Below are 17,345 nucleotides of genomic sequence, written 5' to 3'. Positions count from 1 at the left end.
AATATTTTTTTTTACATTTAGCAGGTATTATTAAAACTGTTAACACACTAGTTATTAATAAGTATTATTATTAATAAAGGAAATACTATACTTACCACTGGGTCCAGCCTTTAGCAAGTTCTTCAGATGCCAGAGGTATTAATAACTGTGGAAAGTTAAATTAGCAATCAATGCCCTTTGTATGCCTTTCATTCTATGTCTTTTAAAGACCAAATCTGACAATCCTGTAAACTACAGTATAAGTAATGCCATTAGTAAAAAAATACATTTTACATCCTTGTCATCATAGCTATCTGCTGTCTGGCTGACTTGCAGTAGCTTCAAATTGCTGGTTTTGACCTAAAAATCTATACTCTTCAGTGATATGGTCCCAGAGTACCGGCTTAAATTCTGAACATGGCATATCTTGGCAATGGCAATCAGCTGATGTGTTTATGCTAACAGCCTTCCTGGTAAGCAGGAAAATTAAGAGCACCATTCACCATGAACGGACCATGATTCTGATATCTCTAATCCTCTTTACATAGCTTGAACATGGCAATTCACAAGGAATTTACAATTCCTTCTGCATGCTCCAAATCACATGTGTAGGAAATAGAGCGATTTGTTGAGTGCCTATAGAACAGTGAAGTTGTAAACACAACAGCTGGTTTTAGCATTGAAAATGTCTCCAGCAGCAGTTCTCTCCCATGGATTTTACAATCTAGGATTTTAATTACTAAACATACATTTGTTCTGTGTGCTTCTCTAAGTACTCTTGCTTGTCTTTCCAGTTTTGTCTGGACATTTTCTGAGGTATCTTCTGTCTTCTACTGGTTATTTTCTTTCTATGATGGTATGATTAGTAAGTCTGACATGCAGTTTACTTTTGTTGCTGCCAGCTTCAAAACTTACTGTTCTCTAGAAGAGATTACTGCCTCATCTTTTTATGTATGTCTCTGCAGTTTGTTCCTTCCCTTACTGAAGCTTGAAATCTAAGCCATCTACAATTTTGAAAAGCTTTGTACCTGAATCAGGTGCTTCAGTCAATACTAACAAGCTCATATCACATGAGGATTTTAGTCTTATAGAATAACATGCTGTATTAACAGAATTTGCTTGTTGTTGACTTACTTTGCCAAGCAGCCCTTTATCTTTGGACAAGAAACCACCACTGTTCTTCACCGCTACATCTAGTGTTCTTCTCTGTACTTCAGGCAGGGAAACACTGAAATCAAATCTGACAAGCAAAGTGATGTTTTAGAGAGAATTTTGTACCTGAAGTGCAAGTTCAGCTCCTCCAGTGAAGCAACAATTCAAATCATAACCGAATCATCTCTCACCCCAAACAAAAAATTAAGTCCAAGATAAATGAAGAAAAAAATCCCAGTGTTTTGCCTAAAATTTTGCTTCAATACTACGATCAGTATCAACATCAAATGTTTGAGACTTCTGTTACTTTTGGTCTCTAGAAGCCACTGGTAAAACAAAACAAACACACACCAAACAAACCAAGGAAGGGTCAACCACTGACTCTACAGAGAAGAGAACGAAGAAACCTGCTACACTGACAGCTCAGTATCACTGTTCTCCAAAAAAGGGAAAGACTGGTCAGTCTTACTGATCCTCAGTCCTTGACAACCAGAGCTCTTTCTTTCCTGATACACCAAGGAAACCTATCAACTTTTAAGGAAGAATGCATTTTGTTTCCTCGATCTGAAGCTTACAGAAAATGAGGGCAAGATTATACCACAATCTACATCTGTTTGTCACTACAGTTCTTAAACAGATTTAATGCTTTGCAATACATTTTACTTGGAAGGGCACAGTAAAACAAATCTATTACCTGGAATAAACAGGAGAGTGCTGCGCTACCAGGAAAACCTACCAGAGCCCCTAACTAATGATTTACAGATTTCCCTTGGACAGAATGAAGTGCTGTTTTCCCCAAATTAACTTTTTGTCTGTAGAGAAAGGTCGTTTTTATGGAAAAGTGATGGGTGGAGGAGTAAGGGGTACATGTGTGAAAGAAACTACCATCAAGAAGCCAAGTGCAAAAGATAAGGATTTTTATGCAATATAACGTTGCACAAGCTTGCACAACTTCCAGCCTGTGGGCTGGGATATAACCTATGAGGTAAATGACACTCTGAATGCTGAGAAGTGCCACCAACTAGATTGACTGAGCAATGTGATCATGCATAGACACTGGCTGGCCTGTCCCAGCAAGGAGGCAGCACCTACCAGCTAGGAGGCAGTCAGCCAGGCAGAATCGACATGCTCCTGGCTGGAAGACATACCAACAGCATTGGCCACCTAAATGGCACTCACGTTCATCAAAGCACACACTGCTTCTTAGCTACCAGCACAAAGGGGAGGTAACTGATGTAGGATAAAGCAGACAAAAAGAGGAGTGGCTGGTAACAGAGTAAGAAGGGCTGTGGCGATAACAGGGAATAGAAGTATGGGAAGAGCTCTTAAAGCAGAAGAGAAAGGTGTGATCAAGTCTCGTGGTGACAACTAGGAGTTTCAACAGCTCATCCATTCAGGTAAGCTGAGAAACCTTGGTTTGACAGCTTTATAATTACATGATATAAAACTACTACACATAGTTTAGAACGTACATTTGATCAAACACTGGGTTTAATGTCTTCTTTGATACATGTGTTTTTCTTCTTCCTGATCGTCTCTTATCAGGCAGTAGATACATCCGCACATATGGATCAGATCCTTCTTCTGAAAATGCTATTAAATTTCTGTGATCAGTGAAAAACAAGGAAAAACACTTAGAAAATAAATGAGACATTGCTGAATATAAGTGTCTACACTACTATCACTTAATGAATCAGTTGTGGGATGTCCTGTACAAAGTGTGATGCACAGGATACAGCACACAGGTAACAGCAGTAGAAAAGAAAAACTAAACAAAATGCTAAGCAGTGACTTGTACAAGATGAGATAAATGGTGAGCAGATAGCAGAGGTGGGAATACAATGTGTCTTAAATTCCAGTTCAAAGTTTCTATATGGCTTTCTAAAAACCATGCATTTTTGTCATTCCATGAAAAAGTCAGTCTCTCGGAGATAACTTTCAGACACTGCTGATAAAAATTTACATGACATTTTCATTTAAAATATGACAGAGGAATAATAGACAAATATAAAATCACAGCAAAATCTTCAACAAATTTTTTACTGATTCTGAGCATAGCTCTTTATGTTTTTGTATTAATACATAAGTGCAATCAGTACATTATTTTAAAAATAGCAAAGAACATCCAGACAACCAATTTATAATGATGAGTCAAGATATTACAAAGCCCACAAAGAAATATGCACAAAAATGAAATTTGGTATTTTATGCTTACCTGCAGGAATGCACTACAACAATCAGTTTGTTTCTTTGTGAACTATGACGAATTGTTAACTGAATCTGTCCTAAGGGAGACTGCCCCAGAGTTGTTCCACTGCAGGAAAAAGTAGAACATTATGCTTAGTTTTTAAAATGCATATTTAAAGGAACACCTAGCTGAAATATATGCTGAGTAGTTTTCCCAGACATCATGTATTATACATTTAACTTTTCAGTAGACCAATATGTGTGTTAGCATATGGGCATATCTTCATCAGTTCCTTGTACTGCAGTTCCTTGGTCCAACAGTTCTACGCTCCAAAATAAGCTAGGTATTCCTGTCAGTTTAGAGGTCAGCTGCTCTTCAGTACTTTGAAAACAATTATCAGTAAAGAACTTGCTTACCCTAAAATAAACATTAAAGCAGTATCTAGGAACTTGGAAATAATAATGGTGCAAACTGCAATGAAAACCTCAGTGATGGGCCACTCTTACCTATGGCCAGGACCCCATTAGCTCATTCTTTTCTAAATTCTCTAATGTAGAAATATAAATATTCTTGGGATTAAAACAGTAATGCTTAAACACACTTATTGTTTTAAAAGGTCAAATCACAGTATAAACAGTCATTTTACTTTTCTACAGCTCATGCCACATTCAAAATAAGATTAGAATCAATTTACACTAACAAATACAGGTCATACTTAAATAAAAAGTAAGCACCATGTTTAATAATTTCTGTTTTAAAGAATGGCCAATATTTGCAGTTTCCTCATCTCTATGAAATGCTTACTTTAGTTTGTGTAAACTGACTATGAGTATTTTCCATTTCACACAGAACAGTATATGGCATACTTGGCATTTCTCAACCACCTGAAGGATATCTTAACTTCAAAGGAGAGGTGCGTCTCTTGTGAATAGCTACTACGAAGTGGTTGTTCCATTAAAATTCCTAAGTCATTCACTTTAAAAACTAGAATGAAGCATTTCAGTTCAGTATTTTCTTAGTTAAAATAAAAAAAAAATAAAAAATAAAATCGGAGCACCTAAAACCATGGGACCTACAATAAAGGACCTCCTTAGCCATAGCTTTAGCACTCTTACCAAATGAGAAATTATGGCATTTATGTATTAAATAAGGAGTAGTATTTCAACTTTTATTAAAATTAACAAAGTCTAGCACCAGGAACAAAGTCTAACAGTTCTGGGCAAGAAGAGAGACTGACAAACTGAAAGACAAGACAGCAGAGGACCATAAAGATAAATGGGGGACTGGAGCACATAAGCAGTTGGTGAAGGAAATGGGTTTGTACAAACTGAAAAGACAGCCAACAGCAGATTCAATTGCAGTCTTTCACTACCTAAAACAGACATTATAGGAAAGACTTAAGTGAGGCTCCTCGTGGCCATGCACAGTAAAAGAACAAGAGGCCACAGTCTAGTTGCAGCAAGATAAATTCCGATTGTAAATAAGGAAAAAACATTTGCAGTAGAGTGGTTAAGCACTGGAATTGCTGAGAAAGGTTTTGAAACCTCCATCCTAGGAGATATTCAAAACTTGTTTGGAAACCTGATCTAACCTGGAAGTGAGATTTGCTTTGAGCAGTTGGCTGACTAACCTCCAGAGGTTCCTTCCAACATATATTACTCTATTGATTCTATAAACACTGAGAGAAAAAGATTAATCGGTTCTACTTATATTCACAGAGAAGCTACGTGAATAGGGGATTAATGGTTTCCATTCTCCTATTTAGAGCAGAATAACTGCTTAGCTCTTCACTGGCAAGTATAGCTGCCCATTGAGTCAAGTGAAAAAAAAAAAAAAAAAAAAAGAATTTAAGAAAGTGTGGCTGCAGCAATCCTCATTAATTGAATTAACTGACTATTCATTTAAAATTGTTTCTAGTTAACTCCAAGTAATCTAAATAGACTAACTACCTTCAGTTTAATTGGGTTATTATTAATAAGATTCAGTGGTGAAACAGGCAACTCTTGCCATGGAAGTGATTAATGTATAAAAAAATATCCTTCCCTCTTGCTATCCCACTCTTTTTAGCATGACACAGTGTAGCTATGAGAACAAAGTAGACTTTATGTTAGGGATCACTGGAATGGGTAAGGTAACTTCTAACTGTACAATCTGTCTAACTGAGGTACCGTGAGGAAGCAGAAAATCACAATGGCTGATTTTCAATTGGCAGGCTCAAACTGCAACAGGAAAAAATATTACTGAAATGCAAACTAAGCACTCTTTCTTTGGCTGCACTGACAACATTTTTTATAAATCAGCTTAGATGCTTTGCAAAACCAAGTAATTAACACCATACTTCTCAAGCTGTCGTAGTCTTTGCCGTAGCTCCTGCGTGGCTATAGGCAGAGATATGTCTGAGGCTATGCTAGGAGTGGGTTCTTTGACTGAGAGGTGGCTGGGAGAATAAGAGAAGTTAGAGGCATGAAGACTGGAGGAACTTCGGCTGAGATCTGTTGGCCACTGAGGGCTGGCATTGGGAGGCTGACTTTTTTCAGCTGTATCAGTCTTTTTATCACTGTCAATCACTGGGGAAGCTGGAACAGGTTTGTTTGAATCTGGTGTTGGTGAGACAGGAACCTGAGGCTTAAAAGATGATTTTCTTGCATCTTTGGAAAGAGATGGCCTTTTTACTTGGGCTGAATGTTGATGATCTGGAGATCTTGCTTGCTTTTCAAGAGAAAGGACCTAGATACAGTAACAATACATATAATATTACTATCTTCCAGTACAAGAAACAGGAACAAAATTGTTTCTACAAGAGTACTGCTTGGTGACACTAAAGCAGGGCTAAAAATATTCACAGTTATTCACTCTACAAAAGGAAGCCTTTTGCACAGCAAAACATAGCTCCATCTTCTTTATGGCAACTATAAAACAATGTGAAATTCTTCATTCATTTAGAATTACCTCTTCATTATTCTCTTCCTATACTCTAAGCGCTTCTGGTGCAAGTGCTATTTACTTTGCAGCTCTAGCCACCCGCAAAGCTATTCTATAATTGCTTTCTTCTGATCTTTTGAAATATATTCCTACACCACAGGTTCTTCTCACTCATTGTCCTTGCTTACTCTTTTATAGGTTACTTTCATTTATTAATGACATGTAAGCAAGAAAGTGCTTTAGAAAAGAACACATAACAGAAGTTTGACAGTGTTTGCAAAGAGATATACTACCTCATTAAACCAAATAATTTAGCTGGGGAAAAAGACAAACCAACTTTCAGGTATGCAAGTTTTGTCTTCAAAACTCCAAGGTGCTTGAGTTAGTTTGATTTTTCTAGTACTACGAAGGCACTTCCTTTCCCGATAAAGTATTCTTTTTAAACCATCATGCCCTCAGTTCCATTTCTATAAGATAAAAGTGATTTCATTGATCTATAGCCTTCTGAGTCATAAAAAATCTTGAAGAAATTTAGATTCCAAACATGATTTCTGAACCTAAAACCACAGGAAACCTCAATCTTAATGCAGCTGATTACTGTTTCATTCAGAGAATTTTCTATTTTTGAAACAGAATGTATTTAAATTAGGGATTATCTTTGTGTACTTGATAGCATTGCCACACTAAGGATATTTGGCACTGTGACACCCACAGAAACATACTATCTTCTTCATAAAGCCAGAAGAAAAGAAGTCACAATAGTCTTAAACATGCTTTCAGATATTTACAATGGGAGAAGTTTTAGAGTACCCTGAGTGCAATCTTCATGTTTATAGTGCTGTTTGGACCAGAGTTGCTCAGGTGGAACCGCTGATGCATAGTTAAATCTTCACTTTCTAGCAACTGGCTTAGAGGCAGTTTGAAGTTCCCCAGAGAACACTGGTGCTGTTCATCCCTCACCTGAAGGAACACAGAAGCTAAGTCATTTTGTATCATCTGCTTTGTAAGAATTCAGAGAAAGAAAAGGACATGACAGTTTCATTTAAAAACAAAAAATCCAAACAATATCAAATGTTGTTTGTTCTTAAATCAGATTTCCCTGATCACTGAAGGGGGAAATAGCAAATATACTCAATGCCTAGTTTCTTCATCCCTATCTTGTACAGCAAAAGCAAGATAGAAGACTAATCATCACATCTATGTTGATCTGACCCTTGATCAAATTAACTACATGGTTTCCAAACAGTCTGTGTGAAAATTAATTCCCAGAACTGTTAGAGGAATAGTAACTAGGGCTGTCCTCATTTACACTACAGTCTCTCTTAACAATGTAAATGACACATCAGTAGTGTAAAGGGACACAGTATTTGGATGAAGCCAAAACTTCTTTATGATGAGAGAGGAAACAAATCAGCCATACATAACAGTAATTTCTGCTAGCAGTTAAGAATGTTAAGATTTGAACAGGTATCAAAATTTACTTTTGTTCTCTTTTTTAAGCAAGACAACCATCAACTATGTTCTGGTGAGAGTGGTTACAGTATCTCTTCCTTTTAGTAGTAAATGCAAGTAAACATTTCATTGCCTGGTCTTAAAGAACATTTTACACATAATTTTAATGGTGCTCACAGTGTATTCGGTCTCATTTCATAACAGCCTGTAATGTCTGAATGTTACTACTGCAATGTCTTAGAAAAGAAAGGTATATAAAGAATGAGACAACATACCTCAACTTCAAGATCTTGTCTTTTGGGATTATGTACAAAGAAAGTAAAGTTTTCCTCCCATACTGGTTCATTGGTCTTGTATCGAATCTGAAGTTAGAGAACAGGAAGCATACAAATTATAAAATATTTCTGCCTAATAAAGCCAATGTCAAGACTTGAGTACATTTTTCATTCTGGCTTTGCAAAATTTGTGTCTGAAACCTAACATATTTAAACAAAGTCCAAGTGGAACCTACCCAAGGTGTGTGTGTGTATGTATGTGTATATATATATATATATATGTGTGTGTGTATATATATATATGTGTGTGTGTGTATATATATGTGTATATATGTGTGTGTGTATATATATATATAATCACATATAAAATTATACACAGGACATAGAATATGTTTTGCATGAAAGTTGCTGTAAAGTAAAATTGCTAAAGAACCTTTACTTCACACCAGTCTATGAACAAATGCAAGGTCTTCAGACTGGCACATTCTCTCTCTCCTCATACTTATCTATAAGGGCTGAACTAACTCAATAAAACTCCTAGAAACTCGTATATTTCCTTCTAATCTCCAAGCAGCCATGTGGAAGATTTCACTTGGACATCTCACTATATCCAGAAACTGAGTAACTGGGGGAGGAGGCACACAGAAGTGCTCATAAAAAAAGCAATCTACAGGAACAAAGGACTTGAAATTCTACCTCTATTCTCTAATAGGTGTCAAAATTAAAACTGTATATAACATCTGGTTTAGTCTTTGTGAGAATTTTTAACAGGGTTATGAAGAAGCCAAATTAGATGTCCTCTCCTCCCATATTATCTACCTATCTAGGTATCACTTTGCTGATGCTATTTTATTTTAAAGAGCTGTTTGAATGACAGGCATCCATTACAGACCACCTGATTAGGAAAAAAAGAGACAGATGACATGTTCTTCAGAAAACACAAAGCTGTCTCAGGTCTGCAGAACCGCGTTCTCACCGAGAGCTTCAACTACTCTGATATATTCTAGGAAAGCAGCACAATGGCGCACAAGCAACTAAGAGTTTGTGCTAAGAAAACACACACTGTCATAACAGTTCTGGCTGTTTTCAATCATTGGATATGTTGACTAGGAGTGATGGTGTTCTGAATTCATCACTTAGAAATGAGGAGTATTAGTTTGCAGATGTGACTCAACAGCAACCTTGGCTACAGTGACGTTAAGATCACAGAGCTTAAGATCCTAAGGGGGGCATGAGAAAAACAAACAGAAGAATAAAAACCTTTTCAACTTGCAGATTTCAACTTGCTCTGAGAACTGTTAGAAAGGATTCCATGAATGTCTACCTTGGAATGCAAAGGAGCTCAAAAAAGTGCTACAGGACAGCTGACTCAAAGCACAAAAGTGGTCCATACCTCAAAGCAGAAAAAGCAGCAGACAACAAAGTAGCCTCACTAAACTACACTCCTAAGAGCTACACAGCATGTTTGCTAATCTAAGGTCCTACTTCAAGTACAACGCTCAAGCAGATAATCTTCAGTGGTTCTTTTCAACCTGGACATTAACTCTCCGATTCTCTAAATTTTCAAATCTTGATAAGTATTTTGAAGCCTGCTGTTTGCCCATGCTGTTTTTTATACAATCACTGCTGTAGGAATCCCAGTTGCAGATCAGAACCTACCGTGGAAGGACATCTACAGATAGTTAAAAAAACCCGGTCTAACTCATAGACAGTTTAAACTGGGTAAGCACCCATTCAATCCTTGGCTTCTTGTTGGCAATTTCCATGCTGGTGGCAACTTTCAGTGCAGTGTATATGCTCAACAGCTTGACAGCCAATGCCAAGCACACAGAGCCATCAAATGTTTGTAGACAGAGCCAAGTATAAAGAGTAGGAACTTACCTTACTTTCCTGTGCCTTATGTCCAACTGACAGCAAAACAAGTGGATTGGGATTGCTGTTTATTTTCTTTCCTGACTGGTAAAGAAAAAGCAAAAACTTCGCCTTTAGAATAAAGCAAAACCTCTCTTTTCTGAAACTTGCATCTTAAAAATACAAATTGTATGCATACTACTATATGCTTATCTATTATTGTCAGTATTTTATTCAACAGCCCTGAATGGCAGACTGGCTAGTAACTGTTGAACACATTAACATCAAGGCATCCAACTATACTAAATATGCTGAAGCAAAACCCTACAAATAAGCAGGAGTTTTAGACTCCTTTCTGCTTTCTTTGAATGAAACTGGTAAGGTGCAAATTCTTATCCTTTAATGAGCATTACACCCCCAAAAGCTAATGAAACATAGTTAAAACTGCAAAAAGAATATTGCATGCACATGGGAGATATGGAAAAAGCACAAGCTTACTTTATTTACAGTGCAGTAGTATTATAAATTTGATGTAATATCAGAACAGTGATATTCCCTCCTTTTCAGTTTGGAGAGTAAGAAGATGCACTATAAAGTACCTGATGTATATTTCTAGTTTACCAAATACTCTTTATTAGAGAATCAACCATCTGCCATATCTGAACCTTGCTCACCAGCTGTATAGCATTACATCAAACTGTGAAAATAAACATCAGTTTAGAAACAAATTGTATATATACACAGGAACATTCCAAGCTACATGTTTCTTTCGCAAATTTTAAATTAGCCTAACAAAAATTTAAGTTAGAAAAGAAAAGTTAGACATGAAAGTTAATCATCTCAAACAGGTGTTAATGAAGTTTAAAAGGCCTAGAAAATATAGTGTACATGGTTAATAATATACTTTTAATTCTGCCATTTAGGAAATTGTACAGATCAGCTCTGTAAACAGAAAGTTAGTTAAAATCTACTTAATGCATGTAAGGTCACAATTACAACCGATTAAAATATTTTCTACTTTTAAATTAAGAATGTGCATATTTTACATATTTTGAGATTTGAACTTACATTTTGGACACCATACTTCAACTAATATTACTTGACTTTAATGTGACACACTTCCCTTTAGAAAAAAAGCTGTTAAGAAAGCACTCCTTTCTTGGATGAATGCTGCATTTCTTTTTTTCATGACTTCTAACTGAAAATATTTAACTCTCAAAGACAACGGAACACAAAGGTTTAAGGAACAGAAAGTCAGATTACACTCCAGCTGATGGTGTTTAAAATGGCAGGTGACATATGTTTCTTTTTTTTCCTTTGTAAAAAGGTTCCTGAAACTCCCTTTTCTGCACAAAATGATGAAACTACACAAGTTGACAAAAAGACTATGTTGCTTATGCTGTTATATAAGTATCTACAATTCATGCTAAACAGGTAGCAATATGTACACACACATATAATGTACCTCTAACACCTGCTACTGAATTGCTATTGACAGTCTCTTAGAGACTGCCTCTTATCCAAGTTCCTCTAGTTGAGAACTCGGCTTATGCCTTCCGTGTCTGCCTCTCAACTCTATGTCTTCCATATCAAAAAGCTGGGCTAAATTTATTTACCATTTATATAAAAGATGTAAAGTCTTCTAAAAACATCTAGCAGAAACAAGATTAGTTCAAAATACGTCAGAGATTTGTTTTACTGGTTAGTCATTCAGAGCTAACCAATAAAGTATCGCTCATTATGTGAAAGATGTCTTAGCTTTCATGTCAGCTTTGTTCTTTAGTTACTACTGTAAATTAGTTCTCAGGACTGTTTTTTTCCTCAGTCTTCTAAAGCAGTCTATACTCCACTTGACTAATCTAAAATTCAAATTTCCAGAGACCATAGTATTTTAGCAATGTCTTGACAGCTTCTTGAAACCAAATTTAAGTAAAACAGTATTGCACTAAATATATATCTGGCAACAGAAATTCCATACACTGTTGGAAGAGAAGTGTTGCAGGCATTTGTGCATTTCCAATTACTTTCGTGACCTTAAATGGACAACTATATTAGTTTTACCTTTAGGGCTTTCTGAACAGCAGCCTTCTTCAAGCCATCAGGGTTAAATTCTAATGGATTATGCTTTTAAAGTCAGGAGAGAATGAACATAGGAAGGGTTAATAAGTCATGCAATGAAGCAATTTCATTAGGTTAATTAATTATGAAATGACAACATAGGACAAAGCGGGCGGGGGAAAAAAAACCAAACACCTCAACCTAAAAAACCCCCAAAATCTTTCAAACAAAACAATGAAGGAACCACAGCAACAACAAAAAGTCTGATAAAACTTTTTTCCTTATCCTCTCTGAATGTTTATATTTTGCTTTAAAACTAATGTGCTCTCAGTCCAGCCATATTTCCCTTATCAGTTGTTTTTTTTTTTACCATAATAAGGAAACGTCACTAAATAAGTTTTACTGAATGCCTGATATCCTATGGACTGCCTTCTGAATGAATCTTTTCAAAATTTGGTTAGGTGTATTTTCACAACATAGAAGCTACCCTGATGATAAGTCAAGTAATTATATGAAGGAGTCTTTTTATGTGAGAAATTACAATGCTGTAAGTATTGATAGGACTTAGATCATTATAAAAATCTAAGTCATTTGAGCAGATGAACATTACAATCACTGCATGCTAACTATAATGAAGGTCTACTCCTTTACGCAGTTAATTGAAGATGTTCAAATAAACTAATAATAGGAATTTGAACTGATTTAGCAGGACAAAACCTCTAACTATAATTAAGCAAATTTAAAAATTTTATTTTAATAATAATATATTAATCTCCAAGTGACACATGTAAAGTACAAAAATGTTACAGAAAACTAGCATTCAGCTCATAAGAAATAATTTCAGGAAATACTATTTTGAAATAAAACAGACTTCAAGTTAGTATACTTATGGCTGGCTTTTCCTTTAAGCACAAATTTTTGTTTCAAGGGAGAATTCTGCTTTAAAAGCTGTAGTGTGTGGCAACAGAAAAAAATGTATAATGGCCTTTTTAAACATGCTGGTTTATGAACAGGAACTGATATTATTAATGCTGTGCGAAAAGAAATGCCTTCCTCAAATTCAAATCCAGAAGTGATTTCGAAGAGAGATTTAACCTTTATACAGAAGTTTTTTTCACATTTTATTTTGGAATGTCATATGCTGAAGTTGGCCAATATATATGACAAGATTCCTGGCATTCAGCTTTAAATTTTTGTTTCAGAATAAAGATAGAATATGATGAAACTGGAGAAAAATCAGAAATAAAGTTTGGATGGGTTTGTGGGATTTTTACAATTATTTTTCTTAAATTTGAATTATGGAATCTTCCACAGCTCTTTATCTAGTATGTTAGGAAATACTACTGTACTTAAAGACCTTCAAAGATTGAGACTGCACAATATCCCTAGACATATCAATCCTAATGTTTAACTATCCTTTTCATTAGAAAAAAATGTTATGCCTAACAGTTATGTTCCTTGCTAGAGTTTAAGCACTGTTACTTGTTTTCTGACAAACGTGAAAAAAATCACTTCGTTTGCAGCAGCCTTGTATCATTTCCATCCCCATCTTTACTTCCTAAGGCTAAACGCTCTTCCTCAGCCGGTCATGTTTACTGGCTTTCTAAACATTACCATCACTGCTGTCCTCCAGACCTTAAATGGCTGTGACCAAAATCAAGGCCTTGGTAAAGGCGAAGTAGAACAGAAGGGATAATCCATACATCTTACAGGCTACTTTCCTCTTTTCTATATACAGTATGGTGTTTATCTTTCAAAACAATATGATACAGCACAACCACATATCCATTTCTGACAGGCTATCCATCAGACAGCTATTTCCATCTCATATTTATATGGATGCAATGACCATCCTCTATGGAAAAATACTTTATTTTTTCAGATCATATCTACAATTCATCAAGATATTTTTAAATCCTAAACTGCCCCTCAACTTACTGGCCATCTTTCCTTCACATTTCCACCTGCACAGTCAGTACACATCTTTATTTCCCCTATATTATTATTTCAAAGAATTTTAAAAGTCAAAAACAAACCTATGTGATCAATTATAAAGGCAGGCAACCCATGATTCCTGGATATTGAACATGTCTCAATTCCTCTGGAATCATAGCAAGGATAGGCCAAGAGGGACATCAGCTGGGGTAAATATGTTTAAGGCAGACTTCAGGTTTCAAGGGAAGGAGCTGCAGGTCCATGAGGATGGTGGCTGAAAGGCTGGGCGGGAGGAGACTAGGAGAAGAAAAGGGAGTATTCAATACAAAAAGCCAAGAAAAAGTCTTGCCTTGGGTGACAAAATTGTCTTGCTATGGTTCTGAGTGCCTCTGCAGTTATAGGAAAAGGGGACAGGTATCCAAGAAGGATAATGATAACTGGCACAGTGGAATTCCGGCTAGCATTTTCTAACAGCTAGTGACATTTGCAGTAAATCCTAATAACAAAGCTATAAATTACACCACAAATAACAAGCTGGTTTTTTATTAAGCCAGATACTAATTCAATATGATCTGGAGTATGACTCATTACTTCTGTGACTCACTAAGTCTTGCTTGGGGTTAAAATGGAACTTTAGAAGTTTCTAAATCTGTGAGCCTATCCTCAATTGATAAGCAGAAGACAGTCACTGATCTGTAAGAGCTGATTTAAAATATGGATAATTTATATGTTATATAGACACCAAATTAAAAGAAAAAGTGTTATGAATTAATAATAAAACTAGTGTTACTCACTTTCAGAAACTATACTAAGAATACTATTCATACTCCTTAACTTCAAATAAATAAGATTTAGATAGGTAAATGTCTGAATTCAGTGTCACGAATCTAAGTTCTCAGCAGTCAATAAAACTGCATAGAAAAGAACAGACAGTACTCAGGGCATTGAATTTTCCTCTCCCTATATAAAGTGAGCCTACTTTTTTAACACTCCTCCTCCACGAAGTAACTCATGTTGCATATCAATGTAACCGTACATCTGAACTTGCAGGTGTGAATGTTTGCATACCTCCTGTTTAAAGATGCCCTGAAAACAAGATGTAGTTTAATGACTGCTGAAGATATTATTTCTGTGGTACTATAGTCCTCTCCTCTCTCCTGGCCTCCAGCCATAAATCTCCTTTTGCTTGCTGCAAGACTAGGACCCATGCAACTGCAGAACAAGGCAGTGCTGTTGAAGGAAATCCAGATCTGGCTATCTTAAAATGGCTGCTGTTCACTCTGACTCACAAATCATTTCAGGGATTTGGAAAGTTTTGTCCAATGTCTAAATAGATGCTGATATATGTGGATGACATGTCCTAATGCAAAGACCCTAAGATCAACAAAAAGATCAGGGCTATACTTTTTATCAAGCATTTTGATTTTTTAAAATTATTTTTAGGATGTATCTAGTATTTTTATAACTAAAAGAATCAGCAACTACTTAACAGTTTTAAGACAAATGTAACCAAATCATAGCTTATAAACTGCATGTTTATAAGCATGTTTATATGTTAATTTGTTAAATTTTAATAAAATTTGCTAATGGATGTACCTTTTTTGATACTTTAAAATTAATTTCTACACAGAAACGAACTTAAAGGACCACAGAAAAGGGTTCTGTTGGGATTGGGGGTGGCAGAGGAGAAGGTGTTTTAAAACCAAAGTTTATGATATGAGCCCAAAGTAGAGAGCCAGCACAAGTTTATCTGCACAGTCTACAGTGGCATACCCACCTCTCTCTGGCAAGAGAGTTCTTATTCTGAACAGATTCTCATTCTTTTTGAAGATACCAAGGTTGAGTTTGCAGATTTAAGTGTAATATATTCAGAGATTCATTAGTTTGTAGTAATCTTGTAACATTAAATTAAAGTAAAAAAATATTAATTGGTGGTTATCCCTAGCCTTCATTTCCCTGACTACAGAATAATTTGAAAAAAAGAAAAGGAGCTTGGGAGTTTGCAAAACAAGGAGCATCATGGAGTGAAATAGAATTTACAAGGGAATATATAGTTTGGGGAGCACAAAGAACCACACCCATTTTTAAAGCAATACTTGAACCAATGTGGAGAGGTTGCAAGTTCTTACAAACATTGAGTGCATCACCTTTTAAAGAAACTACAGGGATGTTGGCTGTAATATTTATTAGTTTAATTTCTTTGCAATAAAAGCCAACAATTCACCAGCACACAGTGTGCTAGTATAGGATGCATTTTATTTCTCAATGAATCAGCAATTTAAGTTAAATGTAAGAGCTTTTACAACAAACTTATCTTGGGTTTTTATCATAAAAAGTTAATTACTTACCCAATGATATGCTGATCAATGAAATTTAAGTAGCCTTTAAAATGCAATAAAAATAGCACAAAAACAATGCACACTTGTTGAAACCATGCAGCCAAAACAAATTGCATGCTCTCATTCTACTAGAGTGAGTGGCTTTAGTAGCACTAATCCACACTCTGGCAGATAAAAGGTACAATACAAATAATACCAGAGAACTCACAAATAGTGCTCTATAGAGTGAGGTAGTGTTTTCACAAAAGACTAGTCCCGATGCTCTCCTCTCTTTTAAGTATCCACACCCAAAGTTTCCCTCGTAGATACTCTTAGGAAGATGGAAATGGAAGGAGAAAGCAGAGTGATGGGATTGTGGCAGAATGAATGCATAAGCAGCTTTACTACACAAAAAAGTTAAGGAAAACAGTCAAAGGATTCCAGAGAGAACAGCAGATAACAAAAAGTAAGTAAATATTTGTCATTACAAATAGTTTCATCTGGTAAATGACTTTCTGTAGCGCAGCAAGGTGAAAAGTTTTTTTTTATTCTTATTTTTTATTAATTATTCAAATATATTAACCCACTTTCCAAGTTTACTCTTGGTAGTTTATATTTATATGGCAGATCCAACTAAGTAAATTTAGAGTCCAGCATTCAACACCTTCTCTATTGCACTTGAAACATACTTCAGATAAGTCATCCCAGTGTCTCAGAAACACACAACTATGATGTATTTGTGCAAAAGAAATGCCCGTGCTGGGGATTATCCACTGTAACTCAAACAAAATGAGGCTGAAGACAATATCCAAAATGTACCAGTGATAAGCATTAACTTAAGAAATCCATTTTGAAGGTAATAAAACATACTTATTCATCTAGAAAATATTTTAGCTGTAACACTGAAGTTGTGGACAAGTCTTCAAAACTATCGATAAGGATCAGTGTAATTTTAACACATCATTCCCTTTGAACTTTTTGTTCCCCATAAATACAAGCAATCTAAAAGAGTGATTAATTTTGCTGTTATACTACATGACCCTTATCACTGAATATAAACACAAGAAGCCAGCAGACTTTCATGTTCAGTCTTGTAAATGTTCCATATTAGAATAAAATGGACAAAATCCTATATTCACAATAATTCATTGTGGCTTGTCTAGAAGATCCATGTTGTTATCTAAGCATTGTCTTTACAGAATCTGTAGAAATCTG

General features: G+C 35.6%; 1 protein-coding gene across 1 annotated transcript in view; it reads right to left on the bottom strand.

Annotated features, from left to right (window-relative positions):
* Nucleotides 1-17,345, bottom strand: part of ESYT2 (extended synaptotagmin 2) — a 58,602-nt gene that overhangs the window by 3,195 nt on the left and 38,062 nt on the right. The window contains exons 14-23 of the mRNA XM_026843487.1: nucleotides 16,360-16,461; nucleotides 11,881-11,943; nucleotides 9,850-9,924; nucleotides 7,969-8,055; nucleotides 7,052-7,201; nucleotides 5,658-6,046; nucleotides 3,347-3,445; nucleotides 2,604-2,735; nucleotides 1,114-1,219; nucleotides 96-145 (exon numbers count right to left, since the gene is read on the bottom strand). Of these exons, the coding sequence (XP_026699288.1) occupies nucleotides 96-145; nucleotides 1,114-1,219; nucleotides 2,604-2,735; nucleotides 3,347-3,445; nucleotides 5,658-6,046; nucleotides 7,052-7,201; nucleotides 7,969-8,055; nucleotides 9,850-9,924; nucleotides 11,881-11,943; nucleotides 16,360-16,461 (1,253 nt within the window). The remainder of the gene's footprint in view (nucleotides 1-95; nucleotides 146-1,113; nucleotides 1,220-2,603; nucleotides 2,736-3,346; nucleotides 3,446-5,657; nucleotides 6,047-7,051; nucleotides 7,202-7,968; nucleotides 8,056-9,849; nucleotides 9,925-11,880; nucleotides 11,944-16,359; nucleotides 16,462-17,345) is intronic.

Source organism: Athene cunicularia (genome assembly GCF_003259725.1).
Source record: "Athene cunicularia isolate RWA chromosome 2 unlocalized genomic scaffold, athCun1 chr2_part1, whole genome shotgun sequence".
Lineage (NCBI taxonomy): Eukaryota > Metazoa > Chordata > Aves > Strigiformes > Strigidae > Athene > Athene cunicularia.
The sequence above is the reverse complement of the archived record's forward strand: the minus strand, read 5'-3'. Positions and strand labels throughout refer to the sequence as shown.